At 26.5% G+C, this 20135-nt stretch overlaps 1 protein-coding gene across 8 annotated transcripts in view; it reads left to right on the top strand.

Moving 5' to 3' along the window:
• Nucleotides 1-12556, top strand: part of LOC122271814 (voltage-dependent calcium channel subunit alpha-2/delta-3) — a 485956-nt gene extending 473400 nt beyond the window's left edge. For all 8 annotated transcript variants that reach the window (XM_087167453.1, XM_087167454.1, XM_087167451.1 and 5 more), the window contains 9 exons: nucleotides 1896-1931; nucleotides 2015-2077; nucleotides 2684-2754; nucleotides 2839-2914; nucleotides 5293-5345; nucleotides 5579-5643; nucleotides 5734-5884; nucleotides 9824-10016; nucleotides 12074-12556. In XM_087167453.1, the coding sequence (XP_087023579.1) occupies nucleotides 1896-1931; nucleotides 2015-2077; nucleotides 2684-2754; nucleotides 2839-2914; nucleotides 5293-5345; nucleotides 5579-5643; nucleotides 5734-5884; nucleotides 9824-10016; nucleotides 12074-12190 (825 nt within the window). In that variant the 3' untranslated portion in view covers nucleotides 12191-12556. The remainder of the gene's footprint in view (nucleotides 1-1895; nucleotides 1932-2014; nucleotides 2078-2683; nucleotides 2755-2838; nucleotides 2915-5292; nucleotides 5346-5578; nucleotides 5644-5733; nucleotides 5885-9823; nucleotides 10017-12073) is intronic.
• Nucleotides 12557-20135: the final 7579 nt, after the last annotated feature.

Genomic DNA, 20135 nt, shown 5'->3' with positions numbered 1-20135 from the left:
TCCTTTAAAAACAATATTTAAGTTTGAAAAACCATTAAAGTAAATTCCAGTTAAATCGCAGAATATAAATTTATGAAGTTTCCTAAATTGTGATTTAGAATGGAGAATGGAATAAAAACTAAACATATTATCTGCAAATAATTATTTTCTGTACTTTTAAGAAAATGTTCTTATAAGTAAGTTTTACAATTAAGAGTTTAGAAAAATTATATGCAAACTTAGATACAAATGAAAATCTTTCTGCACGTATTGATTTCCTCTTGTAACTAGTTTCAACCATTTTGTCATCACCTTATTTTGACAAAATTTTTTTGAAAATCACAGATTTTTATTAATTTTTTATTTTTTTAATTTTTATAGAACTCTTTATTGATTTATACCACAAGGATAAGTTTGGTAAAAAGCTGAAAATAGGATGCAAAAATGTTATGTGCAAAAACGGTAATACTTTGTAAATAATTGAAAAAAATACATGCATTTTGAGCAAGAAAAAAAGTGTATGTAAGAAACATTTATCCACAGAATGTTATCAACGTTTTAATAAAAAATATCAATGCGATTTAAATTGTGTGAATATGAATCTCAATTTGTGATTTTTAAATTATGTGAATACGAATAGCTACATTTTATATGATGTGGATAAAAATTATGTGGATACAAATCTCGATATTTGATTTTAAAATCTCATTAATATGAATATCGATGTTTCATTTTAAAATCGCGTGAATATGAATTCGAATGTATAATTTTTAAGTCAATCAAACGCGAATCATAATTGTGGCTTTTAAATCACACTGAATACAAAACACTGCGCAATCTTAAATTACATAAATAGGAATCGTGATGTGTGATTTTAAATCATAAATCATGTGAATACAATTTTAAATCGTGTTTGCATTGGTTAGAAAAACGTAAACATGAATCCTTTTTCTCTTGGGAATTCAAAAAGGACAAACTTTCTTTGAAGAGGAACATTTTAATAGTAAAACAATTATTTGCGATGTTGCTTTTACATGATCGGCGTTTGTGTATATTATACGGGTCTGGTTGTGCATATCATACCTCGCAACCATGGCCATATCTTTCAACAGCCTAGGCAGGAATGATACTTAATTTTGAATACGTTAGATGACATAGACAACGTCTGAGCTGGCACCCTGTTCTCCAAACTTCCACACCTTAGCCAATGAGAGGACTTTCAACCATGATAGATTTAACCTGCATCTTTCTTTGAATACACACAATTTTGTCGACTGCCAGGATCGAACTCATGACCCGCAACTTTCCACTAGCAGTGTTAGTGACAATGCCTTAACCAAATGCGCCACCGGAACGCTTTGTGAAGGGTATCATTTCTTCTTGAAATAGCCCTCTAAAAAAAGAGTACCTTTTTCAGTAAATACATGATCTATGACCCTTGAGCTATCACGAAAAAGATATGCTTTAATAGAAGCTAGAGCTCAAATATTTTATGAAATAAAAATTGGTGCATTTAATTTTACAACTCGATATTAATTTCTTTTTTACAAAATATTTTAAAATCTATATATTTCAAACTATTTGGCATCACTGTAAAACTTTAAGCATCACATCTTCACTTTCTTAAGTATTTTACCTATTATAAAATTTCAGCAATGTCCCTCCATTGTATTTAAAAGAGAAATAAACATTTCTAACCCAAAAATTATAAGTATTTTCATTCGTAAAGTATGTTTTATTCCTAATAGTATTTTTATTCCTATTCACACAAAAAATTTGAAAGAATAAAATTTATTTTTGATGTGTAAAATGCATACATCGGCGAATAATTCAAAATTCAATATGACATTTAGTTTTTAAACTATTGTTTTTGTTTTGTGCTTATTTTATTAAAAATACTCTCTTTCCTTATTTAGTGTATGCAACAGTGCAGGTATAGATGCAAAGATGAGGTAAATAAAATTATTTTAAAACTTTTTATATTTTCCTACAAGTGTGTGTAAACATTTGTACAATTTTAAAAAAATTTTTACAGGAATTGGATTGTTTTCTCTTGGATAACAATGGTTTTATAATAGTTTCAGAAAAACATGAGCATGTAAGTTTTGTTTTATTTATTTCATGATGAATTTATTTTAAGAGATTTTAGTAAATGTTTTTTCAAGTTTCAGTGGTGCATTTTTCCCACTCAAGTTGCAAAAATGTACATAATTCTCCTACCACTAATAAGATGCTGCAATCACTACCATTGAAATCCTATCTTCTAACCTTGTTATTGGTTACTTGGTTCAGAAAAAAAGCCAGATGTCTTTTAATTTAATTACTGAGACAATCTTACTTTTATGATATTTGAGCCCAAAACTTGTATATTTATAAGACAATGACTACTGGAGTATATTTTATATGAAATAGCTTAATTTTCAATGCACATATAATATATTTGAAGTGAAAAAAAAATATTACACGAAAGCAAACACTTTTTCATGCCATAACCCTTTTTCATATGATAGAAAATATCAAATTTGTGCTTTGTAAGTTATTTTTGTATACATTATTAATTGTAAGTAACTCCTTACTAGTTGTAAATGATAGTCTAAATCAAAGAAAAATTTAAAACTTTAAACTTTCAATTTTTTCAGGATAACATTATTCACTAATCAAAAATTATTAGAATTCAAATGCCTCCTTATTTTTAATTTTACAGACTGGAAAATTCTTTGGAGAAATTGATTATACGCTGTTTGATTCTATGATAGAAATAGGAATTTATAAAAGGTATGCTTAAGTGTATTTTATTTAACACAAAGAAGTGCGCTATTTTTTTCGTAGTTAAGCATTTTATTTTCTTCACTCTTTCAGGGTGCATGCCTATGATTATCAAGCAATTTGTCTTGAAAATGATCCATTTTATGGATTTGCTCCCTTTCTTATAACGGTACAGTATCTTTTTATACACTTTCTTTTACCTTTTTTGTATTGTGTAATAAATGTTGTTTAAACAGTTTTATAGATGTTTTCAAAATGTTTACATTTGTTTCCAATTAGTTATATGCAGAATATGTATTGAGATCATAATAATATAGCTAAACATACATCTTATAAATTGCAACTGCGTCTTTTTAGACTTTTAAAAATAAATTAATATTACAGAATTAAGCAAGCAAATTAACATTACTTTTTAGCAAATCAAAAAAGCTTCCTAATTTTCTGAGATCATTAGATCAACACTGATATTTAACATAGCTTTAATTTAATTTTTTACAGATTTCTTTTTCAGTAAAATGTAAATTGGTCTAAATTTAGTTGTTTTAAACACTTTATAATACTGATACTGATTACTTCTGCCTTTCCTCAAATTAAATAACAATTTTTATCAAGAGTAGAGGCACCTACAGTTGAATTGCTATTAGCGACCTACTCCAATAATCCAAAGTCACCAATTTTTTGCCCTATCAAATCCTGTTAAAGAGACCAAACGACGATCTGTATGAAAATTTCTTTGCCTTTTTCCTAGCATTAAAGTAACCTATCTGCAAGTTGGAAGCAAAATTGATGAAATATTATGCTGCTGAGAATTTTACATTTGGTGTAAATTTTAGGCAGGTAAATTGTAAGAAATACAAATTAGTATATTAGATTCAGTTGTAATTCTTCTAGGCTTTAAATGTGAGTTACAGTTTTACATGTAATTTACAGTTTGAGAAACCATCTCACTTTAATGCTATTTTTTCATTGAATGGATTGTATTTACTTGTGGGAAATTTCTCTATATTTTATTAATTAATAATTTAATTTGCTCCTCTCTCCTTCAACATTTTTCCTCTTTTGATTGTGCGTTTTTGTCGAGTAGTTCTATTAATGACTCTGAATACACAATAAGATTATATTTTATGATCAAAGGATGTATTTTCATTAAGTTGAGCAAATTCAAAATCATTTCAATTATTTTTTAAATTAACTACATCTCATCATGCAGAAATTATGTTTATGTGAGTTAATCTATACATAATAATAAACGCGGCTGTGTGTGTGTGTCTGTAATCACAATATATCGCCCCAGAAGCCTCGCCCGGGCACGAAACTCGGCCCATAATTGTGTTTTGACATTATGAAGAAGTATTTTTTTTCTTTTTAAAAAATTTTGATTAGTTATGTAGTTATCAGTCATTTTGTAAGTCTATGCTTTTCGTCTTCAAAGAGCCATATTCAAAAAACTATTAAAAAATGCATATACTTTTCCCCACTCTTATAAATGTATGCTAATGCGAACCTCACAATTTAAATATTAATTTTCGACAACTTAAACCAATAATATACGAAGGAATTAATAATTTAATTGTAAAGTTCGTATTAGTTTACATTTATTAAAGTGGAGAAAAGTTTAACTTTTGTATTAAAAATGTGGCAACATATTCGATACGTAAATAGAACGCTTCGCTTTGATATATTTGTCGCTGTTCATAATTGTTATAATAAATTTTTCTTCTTCTTTTCACGCTCTATTTTTTTTTCTTAAGCGAAGACGATAATTTTTATAGCGATATTGTAGTACTTTGTACAACTAAAAATTCTTTTCACAACACTTTAAAAATATTTACCTTATTTTCTTTATATATACAGAGAACAGTCGGCAAAGAATTCGATTAGGTTGAAAAACATTTCGCTAAAAAGGAACGAATTCCAAAAGAAAAAATAAACAACTTAAAGAATAAAAATGCTGATGCCAGCCAATTTTTTGAAAGTTAACTTAGAAATAACAAACCAAATGATGTTAAATAACAAACCAAACGATGTTAACAAAATGACGTAGAAAGCGCAACTAGATCAAAATTATACAAGCACAACTAGATCAAATTATAATACCTGAGTGCTTGACGTAACAGATATAGAAATAGAATTTGATACCATAAAAAATTATATAGAAATAGAAATTGATACCATAAAAAATTTATTCGTTTTCGTGTTCTTTTCATGTATTTAGCATTTTAGTTTTTTTTTCTTAAGCATCGTAGCTATATAATTTCAAACATCCTCAAGAGCTATAACACATCTGCAGCAGAACTGGATATGAAGACAAAATTGCTGGACAGGAACACTTTAATTGTCCACTAATCTTCAGATTTCCTGCTATGTTTTAAAAAACTTTATTTGTGAAAACCTTCAACGTGGCGGACAGCTGGCCGCCTTAGGCGGCTAGTAGTATAATAAAATTACTGATCAAGGAAATTCATCCGATCTTTCATGCTGGATGTTAAAGTATAAATGCTAAATTTATTTATTTATTTTATAAAAAATTATTTCCTGTTTTTTTAGCCATTCCATCACATGAGAAATCTTCTAAACTGGATTTGGGGCAAGCTTGCATTGTAAGTCTTTAATCTCCTTCCTTATAACTTCTTAAGATTTTTAGACAATGATAGTCATTTACATATTTTTTTATTCAAGTAAAACAAATAAGTAAAATGTAATTTTGAATTTTTTGCATTTTTTTTGCTTGATCTTTGTATGTAGCAAATATCTTTACTCTGGTATTTACATTAAATTTTGCTTAAGTTACTTTATTTAGTTTTGTGTTTAACTTGTGGTATTTTGGTTTCAGTTTGTATATTCAATTCAGTCTTTATGAATGGTGGTCCAAAGATTGGGTTTTAGCATCATCAAGTGGTAAATATTTGTAGTTTTTTTTTTTTACCTTCAGTTATTGTTTGTTAAATGTATTAATAACATAATACTGATCATACATTTTAACGACAGAATACGATTACACTGAAAAAGATGATGTGCCAAACAAAACAGTTCCTAGTCCCTGTGAGAAAGAGATAGATCTCTTTGAAATGTTACCAAGAGATTTTGTTGAGCCAGTGAAAGGCAGACTTTCAATGTGCCATTCTTCAGGCTGTGATAAGTAAGATTTGTACTTTTTTCTTCTTTTTTCTAAGCCTGATTTTGAGTCTAGGATTGTGGAATATTGTAATCAGTTACAACCCCTTTCGAACTAGTTATAATGTGCAAAAACTGATTGCAATGCAGATTTCGATAATTTCCTGATCGTCACAAGCAGAATTTAAATTGTCATTTTTATCACCAAACGTTATTGACAACATGATTGAAATTTTTACATATAATCCTCAATCAAAATTTCTATCACTTTCTGACTCATTTCAGAGAAATTTAAACTGCCACGTGTCCGACGCCAATACTAGTTTCCTGAATGTTGCAAATAAAATGCATTGTTTTTCTTATCACCAATGGAAAATTAGAGCACATTCAGATATCAACAGACTCAAAACTAAGTGTCAAGAAAATAATAAAATTAATTCAAAATATTTTAAGAATAACATTTTTCCAGTGGACTAAAAGAGAAAAAAAATTTGTCTGACTTAAAGCAAAACACTTCTATAAACATTGAAAATTGCTCCCATGTCTTTAGAAAGTGATATGCCCAACATTTTTCATTTTTAGTCTGACAAAATAAAATTTTATTTGAAAACACAGTTTTAAAAAAAAATTTCGATTGTTTGAATACAAAAACTATTAATACTTCATCTGAAATGTAGATCCAAATTAATTTTTTTTCCTCCTGACATTAGGTTTTATATTCAAAGCTCATCTTTTAAAGTTATTTGAATACATACAGGGGTCTGTCTAGGTTTTTCTGAGAGATACCTATTTTGTGAAAATTTAGACATAATTTGTGAAAAATTAAAAGTTATATTGAAAAATCAACACAAAAATATGGATTTATCGTTTCTTAAGGGATACAAAAATAAAATTTTAAGAAAAAGTATTTTGTGAAACTATCGTTTTTCGAAAACTTGAATTTGTAAAACTACCGTTTCTCCTAAAGTTGAATTTGTGAAGGTACCGCTAAACGATAGTAAATTAGGCCTGGGCAAACCCCTGACATAGTTTATTTTTTTCACCCGTGCGATTAGTAGAGATTTTCTCACAAATAATGAAAAGAATTGGGGATCAAAGGTGAATCAGAAGTCGTCACGGAGAAATCTTCAGAGGAAGGCATTGACTCACATTGGGCTGTCTGGCTATGATGATGATGAGTTTATTTTTTGAATACAAAAACTATTAATACTTCACTTGAAATATACATCCAAGTTGTTGTTTTTTTCCTTATTACATTAGGTTCTTTATTTATGACTTTATATAATTTTTTTTTTTTTGGTCTTTTAAAGTTATTTGGATACATTGTTTATTTCTTGAATACAAAATGACTGGTTTCGATTTCTGACCCCTAAAATACAAGATGTTGTAATCTGGGAAATATGGTTGTCAGGAGAGTGCTCCAAAGTTTAGACCCTTTAATGTCAATCTTACTTTTTGTGTAACTCACTATATAACGAGAACTTCTGAAGTGAATTGAACAATTTTTGCACACAATTATGCAATTTGTTTATCCAAAGATCATTCCATGCAAAAAAAATTACTTTAAGTAAATATTTATTATTTATCCTATTTTATTTAATAATGGTAAGAAAAATTTTGAATTGTAAAGTATACAATTTTTTGCATCTTTTTAAAGAATATAATTTTATATAGCAAAATTCAAAATAGATGGAAAAGCTCCTGAGAAATTTAATTTTAAAAAAATCAGATATTTAAAATTCGATTTCTCAGGAACTATTCGATCGATTTTGCTCAAACTTTGTATTTTGCCAATAAAATTATATTCTTTAAAATGAAAAGTTGTTTTTTGCATGGAATTATCTTTAAATGCATGAATTTTATAATTTTGTGCAAAAAATTTAAATTCACTTAAAAAGTTCTTGAGATGTAGCGAAAACCTCACAAAGTAAAATTAACATTAAGGGGTCCAAACTTTGGAGTGGTCTCCTGACCAAACTATCGGGATCATATTTTCCAGATTGCGACTACCCTCTAATGTTTTGGGGGTCAGAAATCCAAATCCATTGTGAAAAATGTATGTTTAATCATAGAAAGTACGTTTTTGTGTCTAAAATTGTAGCTTTAAATATTAATTAGCACTTATCAATTAGCATATTTGAAGTCACTCTCTCGAAACATTAAGATTGAGTTCTAGAACGTAAAGTTCCGATCATTAGATCAAAAGGTATTTAGGGTGGCCCGTTTTTTTTTCCTCACTGGGCAACCAAATTTATTTTTTTCATCCTTACATTAGGTTCTTGATTTAAAACTTATTCTATTGTTTTTTAGAATTGTAAAATAACACTTTTTAATGATATTTATTACGTATGCATTCATTCAAAATAAAACTGAGCTCTGAACTGACTGTTGCTAAACTCTCAAGATTTTTTTTACTTACATACAATGAATAGATTTTTTAACTGTTTTAAAACAGGAGGTAGTTTTTTCCACTATAATATTTTACATCCAGAAGAATCAGAAATGCTTTTTAGATGTAACACTTTAAAGGAAACTGATTCAATAATTCGTTTTTTTTTTCTATTTATAGCTAATCACATTTTCTTATCTGATTTGTTTTTTATTTTTTTGTGCATGTTTTTTATAAAAAAAAAATATACATATACTCTTATCATCCGTTACAAATCCCCTTCCCAAATGTCCTGGAAAATGCTGCATATTTTAAAAATGAACATAGAATTTTGGATAATTCTATTTTACTAGTCTCACCAAACTCGGCATAATGGACAGATTTGTTTTGACAGAAGTTAAGTGAAACTTATTTTAATATATACTGGTCTATCGAAAAATGAATTTTGAAAGCACTTTAAATGTAATTCATCTCAAAAAAAGACTTTTTTTTTTGACTTAGAAACTGCTATATTTTTGTATTATAATTGATTGAATTATTGATTTATTGATTGAATTATTGATTAAGTTTATTAAGTTTAAAGAGTGAACTTGATTTTGTAGTTAAAATTACTTTAGAGTTAACTGACATAAATATCTTTTTTTTTTAACAAAGAAAGATTTATAATCTAATACAATTCAAAACTTTTAATTCCTTAGAAACTTGGTGGAACAAGGTTATATTTTTTTAATCGATGCACTTTTTTTAAAAAAAAAATAACTGACTTTGCTTTGTTTACATTCATTGCTTTATTTCATTATTGTCTGAAAACGTTCAGTCAATAAGAAAATACCAAGTAACTGAAGAGAAACAGTGATTGCATGTTAAAGACTAGATAATTTCAAAGAAATTATCAAAATCAATTTTTTTCCCATTACTTTAAAGAAGTTGTAGTTTTCCTTTGTTTTCGACATTTTTCTTCCAAGCTATTATGTAACACAAAAAGTGCAATAAAGTATGTCAAAAATAAATCTTGCTTAAAAAATGAAAATAGTTTAGAAAGAACATTTGGTGCAATATGTACCTTTTTTAAATACTCAAAGTGACCCTTTAATTTTTATGATGTTCATGCAAAAATGTATCTTCTAAGTTCCTTTATTTGTTAACTTTGGAAAAAAATATTTTGCTGAGAAACAACCCTGTTGTTGGATTGTTAAGATTTAATAAATTAAAACTAACGTTCATGCATATGTTTAGATTTTAGCTTTTCTGAAATGAAATGTAATGAAAGCTTTATGCTTGTATAATGATGATTACTTGTAGGGCTATAATTTAATAATCCACTTAGGCTTGTAATCAACTTAAATATTTTATTAACTTACAAAAGGGATCAACTTGCCTGATTTAATAAGTGTTGAAGATCCGTATAGATATGAAAACAATTTTTTTTAAGCAACCACAGTATTGTAGTGTTTTTATTATTATGTTAGAATTTTTTAACGTCATTCTGTATTGAAAATTAATTATTGAGCATCAAGTATGCTCACCATTATGATTTTGAATTACTCATTCTTATGTTTAAACATATTTATATAGGCAATTTATAGTTCAACAAGTACCTTACACCAATCTTGTTATGCTTGTCGTTTACACTACTTGTCCTTGTGAAACTACTTCATTAAAGTTAGAGCCAAAAGAAGTTCATCAAAATGAGACGTTAAGATGCTTAAGAATGAAGCAAAACATTTATAGACGTCGTCCAAATGTCTGTCTTAATTATCACCCAGAGGTAAGTAAGCATTACTGCATTATTGTTTTGTGAAATAACTGTTTTATTATTGACTTTCATTAAAAAGTTTTTATTTATTATTAAATATTTTAACTTGATTTTAAATATTTTTCTTTATTAAGAATATTCTTTGTTTGTTCTAGAATATTTGTAACTTTTGTGGGTTAAATTCAATATGAGCTACAAATTCAATATGAATTTACTTTCATATATTTATCATTTCATATATTTGCTCAGTAGATAGTAAATTTTACCATTAAAAAATTAACACTAAATGTAGAGGATGGAGTATTTTATTACTGTATAACCTTGGAAGTCCTTTTTGTAAAATCCAAAAAATATTTTTAAAATTGAGTTATGATACTATATTGAAAAAAAACCAAAAATATTAAAAACTATGTGGAAATTTGTAGCAATAACTGTTGAAAAAGCCTTCAACAAAACTCATAGTTTTAAAGGGAAATCACATTAAATGTGCATGTCAAAAAGTAAGCAAAAGAGGTCTGATTGATTTGGATTTCATCTAGAAAGCATCTAAACACAACTTTTTTATAACTTTTCCAAAACTTATCTTAGAATTCATAATTGTTATTTAAGTTTAACATAAGGCAGAGATTTTTTAAATGTAAGCATTTCTTTGAAAAAATTCACCCTCTATTTCTTGAGCCTATAATATTTGTGGGCAAGAGTGTTCAAAAGTACAGTGCAAAAAAAGATTAAATTTATTTATTTATTATCAATCATGTTTATTTCTCAATCTATACACCAGGTGGCATAGCTGTTCTATTTGTAATGTAGTTAGAGATAGTTTATTTTATCCTAAAAGTCAGCACTGATCGTTATTTCAAACTAAAAATTAAGCAGAAGATTAAGAGTGAATACATATTTTGTACTTAAACCTAGTTTGGGCTCTAATTTTTTAAGCCTAATTTTTTTTTTTTAAGTAGATACTTTTATGACAATTTTCTTCTAAATTATGCTATCATTAATGGTTTAAAGACAAAAGTTTGAATAAATAACTTTACAAAGTACTTGAGTTAGCAGATGATTCCAGTTAAAATATGTGTCTTATTTTCTGTTTTCCGTTTGTGGGCTTCAGTATTTTTGCTGTAAATTTGTAAATGTTTTTTCAATATTATCTTATACTTAGTGTCAATTTACTCAGAATAAAACAGGTCCTTACACATAATTTTCTCAACAAAAAAAAATTGTTAGGAAAACACTTTAGACCCCTTAAATATGTTATTCAAAAGCAGAGTGTCATAATACTGACATTTTAAAACCATATAGATATCAGCAAATAATTTAAGAAAGAGATGAATAGGAATTGGAATGTGTACAAAAAGTTGCTTTAATGTTTAATCAAATGCTTGTGTTGTAATATTAAAAATATTGAGTTTTAAAAACCATATGGAAACCTGTGACAATAACTATTGTAAAAAATTATGTGAATTTAAAACAAAATCAAACATGTCTGAAAGTGATTAATTGTGCAATCCAAAATTTGCATGTTGTAGTAATTTCATATTGCAAATACCAGAATTTTAAAAGCGCTGTTTAAATCCCTTTAATAACTGCTAAAAATGATAAAAACCATGACAATTCAGGACATCAGGCTTTTAACTTGGAAATCCCTAATGGTTTAAGATTGATGTTTAAAATATGAACCTCAAAACTCCCTATTTTTTTCAGATTTTTGAATACCAATTGTATTTTTATTACTTTATATAACTTTTTTTTTTAAATTCATCTAAGCATGTTAAAAGTAATGCATTAAATTGTGTTGATTTAGCTACTTTAATACTAACTTTATAATTTTTAACAAAAATTAAATAATTTGTTGATGAATAGAATTAAATTATTATTAATGGTATACAACTTTAGGTTTCAAACAATATTTATTTGTGATTTTGCAATGATTAAAAATAGTAATACTGTTTATATTTAAATGACTTTTATATTTCTGTCCTGCTTTTAGTATGTGTCTATGAGTTCAAATAGCTTATTTATTATTATATAGTCATCAAAATTAAAACCTTTTTTTTCTCTTTTTCTAGGAGGCAGATTTAAATCACGAATGTGGTGGATCTAGCCATACCAAAGCTCATAGTATTTCTAACCTAATAATAGGACTGACAACTCTTTATTATATTGTGCAGCATTTTCATGTCTGAACAGAATTAATTTCTGTGTCCTTGCCTTGTAATGAAGGAGGCTTATCCAAATGGTACTACCTGTCTTGCTGATACAGACATTGTTGTTTGATTGTTGCATATTCTGTGTCTGTGCCAACTAGCCTGGGCGTACAGTACTGAAGGACAAACTATCTGTAAAGATTTCATGAAGGTCCATGTGTGATATAACAAAAGTCTTTAACTCTTAAGGGCATTATCACAGATTTTTAAAGCAGGTTTAAATTTTATTGGCTTCTATATTACTATGTGAAAGTTATTAATTGCATATCATGTACACAAATTGAGTGCATTGTTAAAGTAACTTTTTATTGTATTGGACATATCAATAAAAGTAAAAAAAGAAAATTTTCACAATTTTTAAAAAAAAATTCACTTGAAAATAATTGTTTTCCTTGATGTTTTAAAATATATCTATTTAGATTCTAAATCAGGTTATGCAGACAATAAACTTGTTATGTTTTTTAATAAAATAATTACATATCATTCAAAATTCCTGTCTTGCAATTATCGTTGCATTAAATATAGGAAAATAAATAGTCGCATATCAATCAAAAACTATTTTCTGTTAATATTATTTCAAGTATATTATTAAAAAGGATTCATATCACTCTAAATATATATTTTGTGCTGCATTGCATGTAATGGTAAGAAGTAATAATAAATAATTATAATTTTATTATTGTAATTGCCAAACACTATTTTTAATTACTTTTTTTAATTGTACTAAGAAAAATCAAACCATATCCTAGTGTTTAATTTTTTTATTAAACATTTTTTATATAATTTTTGAGGAAATAATTTTTAATTTTTATCTGGATATTATAACTGTATTTTTCAAGTTTTTTAATTAATTTGATTAATTATAACTTACAACCAAAGTATGTTGAAATAGAAAAAATTTAATTTTATATATTATATTTGCTAATAAAATTTTTTATAATATTAAAGAAATGTTCTTATTTATTTATATGTATTTTTAATAAGCATGTTGCAAAAAAATATTTATTTAATATATTAAAATTAATTTTACCTCAACAATCTATTATACTTATTACTGAAATTTAATTCACTTCATTCATTGCCAAAGTCTCATTTTATTTGTTGACTTATTAAAAATTAATTTACATTTTGAAATCCTCTTTCTTGTAATACTATAAAATAAGAGAGTTACTCAATAACTGTACTCTTTGAATAATAATGTTAATTATAATGCAGTCAAGCTTCAATAATTTGTCCCTCTCTTTCATGAACAGAAAACACTTTCCTTCATGTTTGCCATCGTTTATTTTTTTTTAAACCTTATTTAGGCATATTTTTTCAGATTTCTTCTCAATAAAGGCATTGTTCAAAAAGTTAAAAATGAAGTAGTGCTATCAACTGTGAATTATTAAATCCTGTCTTAATTTGTCTGAAGAATTATCTAAAACTCTTCCTTTTTGAATCTGTTAATGACCTAATAACATATAATCCAATGTTGTATTTTGCATTTTCAAGGTGCATATCATTTAAACTAAGTTATCTTTAACCCAGTTACCTTAACATGTAATGTTTGAACAATATGCCTACATTGTTATCGCAATGCGATTGTAAAATTCAATTCGAATGTATATTATATTCTCTGTAATATCAACATTTATGTTGAATATCTGGTTATTTTATCTGCTTTAAATTATCTGTGATAAATGAAGAGATTAAAAAATGGTGCATATATGAAATGGAGAATTATAAACTATGGTGCAAGATCTCAATATATATAAATATATATATATATCAATTTTGTATGCTCATAAGCTTGTACCAATGTTTAAAGAATGAATGATTTTGTATTATATTATAACTACTCTTGCCCTCCAAGCTATTTCCAGAATGAAAAGTAAGAGTGTTCATAATTTTAAGTATGTGCTGCCATAATTGTTTTGCGTTTTCATGTTCTCAGAAGTTTAGGGTAATCTTATAGGAGAAATAGTAAATTTTTTTATTGCATAAGTAAACCAAAAATGTATTAATTTCTAAAACTCATATTTTGCAATATTTTTATTACTGAGTAAAAAAATCTATTTACCCATTTCAATGTGTGTGATTTTTGAAAAAATTGAAGTGTCAAAAGAGTTTTATTACATTTAAATTCAAGTATGTATTATTAACTTAATATATTAATTATTTTAAAAACATTAACTTTTTCTAAACATCAACTAAACTTATTAGTTTTAAGATAATTGTTGAAAATTAAAAACTCTATATTAGCTTCAATTATATTAGCTTCAATTAAATTTTACTTTGAAATTTTAAAACTCAAATAAAATGTTTATCTAAGCATTCAAATTTTAGTTTAAAGAATGTAAACATTTCTTATGAACATATCTGTTAAAAATAATTAATATCATATACAATTTTTATAATTCTAAGAGGAAATCTTAAAATATATAAATGAATAAAATTAATGCATATCTTATATTACATTCTAAACATAACAGCTCTAATTTTAATATGATTGAATTAATAATCAAGCATTTGTACTGTTATGAGATTTTGGTTTGTAAGATAAAAACTACGTAGGATTTAATGTTGCTTTAATTTTTTCAAAACTTCAAGTGATAATAGTTTAAAATTATTCTACATACTTAGATATATTTCCTTTTAAATATACTTATTTAAAAGACCAAGACTAACCTTTTCCTAATCTAACAAAAGTAACTAATAATAGAACAGATTGCTTTCAAATATATAACAGTGTTTTTATTAACCCTCTAGCCCTTTCTCAAATGGCAAATTTGTGAAAATGTATTATGTGAAATATAAATGGTCATGTAATATAATAAATGTATGTTCATCTTATAAATTTGTCATTGAAATTTATAAAGGCATACTAATTTAAATGTTGTATTCACTAATATACTTGCTTCTTATTTATTATAAACTTATTTGTATTTCAATGAGCATATTTTCGTACATAATGATTAAAATTTATTAAAGTTTTTACTTATCAAGACATATTAGGTTGAAACATTACTTTGAATCAACATAATATTTAAGTTATTTTATTAAATAAGTATAAACCTTCCAAAAACTCATTTTAACTTGATCATTTTAATCTAATTTCATCATAATATGTAATTATTATCTATCTAAATATTTCAATTATTGAACAAACCCTCTAAAAAAGTGTGTGTTTTCTAAATTTAAAAAAATTATCAAATGAACACCAAACTTTATATGTTTTGATAAATATAATTGGTTTTAAAGCAATTTTTCAAAAGGAAAATTACAGGGAATTTTCTTTATCTTAAATTATATATATATTTTTCCCCATTTAGATTAGAGAAATGTCTGGTATTTCAATATTTGTAAAATATAAATCTAAATGTATTATATATTTCCTCTACTTGAATCAAAATTCCCTCAAATTTTGAACATCTTATCAAACTTTCCTTAACTGTTTCGTCAAAAACTTATATTTTAATGTAAAAAGTGTGTTCTGAAAATTACTACATTCATAATCATTGCTAAAATTGGAAAAATTATTCTTAATTTCATTATTTTTTATAATGTCCTTGTTAATGTTAATTATATATATGCATACATATCTTATATATAGTTTAGTAAATATAGATATATTTGTAAGTTTGAAATTCATTTTCTGAAAAGAAAAAGCAATATACTAAATTTCAACAAACATAAACCCAGTTGGAAACTTGTATGGTAAATTAAATCTTGGTTGAAAACTGTTGAATTAGTGATTTTTTTTTGCTCATTTATAGTGTATAAACATTTAACGTATATTTTGAAATTAAAAGATTTAATTAATGTTAGAAAATTAATTAAAAACAGGCATTAGTGTTTGTACAGTGAAAGAAATTTAATGTTGAATTTATATGTTTTTATGAAAACGTGCACAAGATTCCAAAACTTTCCCCACAAACTAAAATTAGTTAAGGGAAATATTTATAAACTTTGATGTATGCTTATGCACATTTTTTAACAAAAAGAATTTAAATTCTGTCATCAGTCTTCCAGTAGTAATACTGAAATTTAGAATTTTTAATATCGAATCATTTATTGAAGGCATATTTACTTTCAAACAATTCAATTTTCTGATGATCTAGACTATTTGATAGACCCAAAAACTACAAATTTAATGTGATTTTGATAGAAATTAAAAAGTTTTTATACAACTACTATATATTATGGCTAATTATTATCATGCTATGAAGTTGAATAAAATTTAACATCACTGTAAGCTAATACATAACAAAATGCACAATTTTTGTATTAACACATATCATAAATTATGTCATCATCGTATTCTTTGTTTCTTCTTTTTAACATCCAAAGTTGCAAGCAGTTTAGTTGCTTAACAGTAGATGTGTCACTTTTGGTCTGATCTTATCTCTTTCTGTTTTATTTTCAGAAATGTAGTATTTTTGATTTAGAATCAATGTACTACTATAAACTTAATTTTAATACAGAAGAGTTTATAGTTATTTTAATCATTGTTTTCTAACTTGATTATATTAGTGATACCTGCAGTGTGCAGAGGTGGGGAAACAAACTCCTGAAACAAACTTTTTATTAAATTTCTCTGAAATGAGGTGTTGAATCATGGAAGACAGGACAAAAGAAAAATGCTGTTTAATTTTAAAAAAATATATGTATCACTTGAGAGTACTGAACCATATTAATTTATTTTCTTTTTTATGCTTCATTAATCATTTATTAATCGCTCTTCACAAGAAGGGATTTAATATTTCATTTTGCTGGATACCGAGTCACGTCGGTATCCCAGGGAATGAGTTGGCTGATTCTGCAGCACGATCTGCAACTACTGAATTAACAATATCTGTACCATTCTCAGACATTAAACTACATGTTCGACAGCTCATCTCGTCCCTTTGGCAACAGCATTGGGACCTTCAAACTCAAAATAAACTTCATAACATCAAACCATATATAGACCCCTTACCTGTATTACGTTTACGTAATGCAGATGTAAAGCTTAATCGTCTCAGAATCGGCCACACTCGACTCACGCATCTTCATCTGTTGTTTGGAGAATCTCCTCCCAAATGCGACTCTTGCAATACTTTACTTACGGTTCATCACATTTTAACCATTTGTCCTTGTTTTAACCGACATCGTCTTACCTTTTTTAATAGCACAATTTTATGTATGAAGGATTTGTTAGATGATATTCATCATCCTAACATTTTCGCATTTCTGCGAGCTATTGGTATTTTATATTGTATATAACTGTTTTATCTGATTTTATTCACTCTTATTTCCTACCCATGAACCGTTTTACCTTTTCTGTGTGTTTTATAGAATTACGCTTTTATTGATTTTATGAACTTTTAAAAATACGTGTCTTGAGATAAACAATCTTATTCGTTTCATTTATTTTACGACAATGAAACTATTGTGTGCAATTTACCATTAGATCTAACTCAACAAATTGTTTGGCGCAGCATATCCTCCTTTGGATCTTGTGCCATAAAACTTCTACATTCAATCAATCAATCAATCATTATTTTCTTTTTTTACTATTCATTTCCTGTATTATTTATAGATTGATTTCCAAATAAAAAATGGAAGATATATGCTTTAGAAAATATAAATCCATAGCTTAAATTAATTTTTTACCTAATTAAAAAAAATTCCTAAAAAATTTTAATTTTTATTCTTAAATATGAAGAATATATTGTATGAGTGTTTTTTTTTTCGTAATTTAGTTGTTTAAACATAGGCAGAAAATAGGTATATGTCCTCTCAATAATTAGAAATACCTTTAAGTTCCTCCTCCCTCAATATCTCATTCAAAGAAAGCGAATTTTCTTAACTCACCAGTTATTTAAATTTTAAATCCAGCTTAGTTAAAAACAAGTTAGAAATGAAAAATAATTTATCATCATGTTGCAGGCATTTAATAATTTTTAATTTCTTTTTTTAAATATTTAAAGAACTATTGTGAATATACGTATTAATTTTGCTCTCTCTGCCTCCTCCCCCAAAGAAATTTTTATACCTTGAAACCAAAGAAAATTCAATAACTTTATTATTAAATTTATTTTAAAATCATGCAGTATTTTAATAAATTAAGTTTCCTTGAACAAAATATTTATCTTGTAAAAAAAATTTTAATTCCATCACCTCCTCTGCATGCCGCTTATTGATTCTTAACCAATGTTCAGTGGAACACTACCTGATTTTAGTGGCAACAATTTGTCAAGATTTGTTTGTCATTTGATATGACTGATATATAAAATTGTTGCTTATATTTTTACTTTTAAGTGCACTGTTTGATTGTGATTTTCAAAATTTCTTCTAAACAAATTTCATACTTTTGTAAAGATTAACATCATTGATTTACATTTTAAGGTAGATCTGATTGCTGAAACTCGTCATAAAATAAAACTACGATTGTTTTATAATAATGCATAGATTTCTATGTCTATACACTGTGGTTGTATGGTAAGTTTTTTTTGTTACTGTACTCATATGTATTTCTAATAATTATTGTCATATTTTGTTTTTGTGAAACATTTGATGAAAAAAAGTGTCACAAACTTAATATCATAAAATCAAATTTTTAATTATTTTTTATTCTATGCTGCCATATCATTTGTAAAAGTGAATAAACGTTTTAAAATATTTATGTGGTTTATTTATTTAATGTCACATATTTTCTCTTACCCTCTCCTAATAATTTTCTATTTGTTATTTAAATGGCCTGTAGATGATGTTAGTTATGCTACATTATTCTCCTTCCAGAATTTTATTTGTGATAGAATTCGATGAACAGATACCACTAGTTGACTCATGCTGTTTATTTATTTATACCAATTTTGCTCATTATATTTTTTTCTTTATAGCATTTCTCTTATTATTATTTTCTTTCTTTATATCATTTCGCTCATTTTTTGTTTATTCACCCGGAGACTTTATTTACTTCACCGAATTTTTTTTTTCTTTGAGCAATATATTTTTAAACAAATCAACTGTTTTATTGTGAACCATCCATCATTATTGACAAGTTCATATCACGTCTGCAGGTCACCAATGTGGGGAGATTTCATCTCAGACTTATGTCAACTTTTGTCTATCAAAAGGTACCTCATGATAGAATCAAGTTAACATGTCTTGTATACTAGTGAATTGGTATTTAACATTTATAGTGGTAGTTACGCCACATTCTGTTTTAGGCAATTTGAAAGCGAGAAGTAATGTAGAAAGTGAAAACAATCATAATACATTCCACAGAAAGAGGGGACTCTTGATATGGAACCAGTATCCAACCCAGGTGGTACATTGCTGTTATATATTTAATATATACAGTACAGAACCCGTTATCCGGAAATCAGAAAACCGGAACGAAATTCAATAAATTTTCCCGCCATTTTCAAAAAAAAAAATTTTTTTCCTCATAAGATTTTAGGATTTTCTTTCTTTTTTGAAAGATGTTTACCTTACCATCATTTTGGAAATAATCATTAGTGTATTACTTCATCGTTTTTCCTTCTTTTTAAGATTATTTCCAAATATTTTTTTTTTAGTTGGGCATAACAATAAAAAAAAAGGTTTTTTGTAGCGATTCAGAAAACCGGAAAAATCAGTTATCAGGAACAGCGATGGTCCCGATCGTTCCGGATAATCGGTTCCTTACTGTATAAGTATATTTAAAAAAAGTACCCAGAAAAGTTTTAAAAACCTAGGCTTAGTTGCCGAAACATCACAGAAATTCCTTAACCAAAACTAGAATGGTGCTAGTTGGCGACCAATCTTGATCACTCCAATACATGATTTTAATTTCATATTTTCTATACTTATACTCATAAGTATAGCAACTGTAGTATGCTAGTAATTTTTTGTACTAGTCTAGTAAATTTTGCATCCTTGCAATGAACACTTTATGAATCCCATAACTTTTTTA

This window comes from Parasteatoda tepidariorum, chromosome 7, assembly GCF_982258835.1.
Source record: "Parasteatoda tepidariorum strain Cologne lab strain chromosome 7, Ptep-v5.0, whole genome shotgun sequence".
Classification (NCBI taxonomy): domain Eukaryota; kingdom Metazoa; phylum Arthropoda; class Arachnida; order Araneae; family Theridiidae; genus Parasteatoda; species Parasteatoda tepidariorum.
This window is presented reverse-complemented; position numbering and strand designations above follow the sequence as displayed.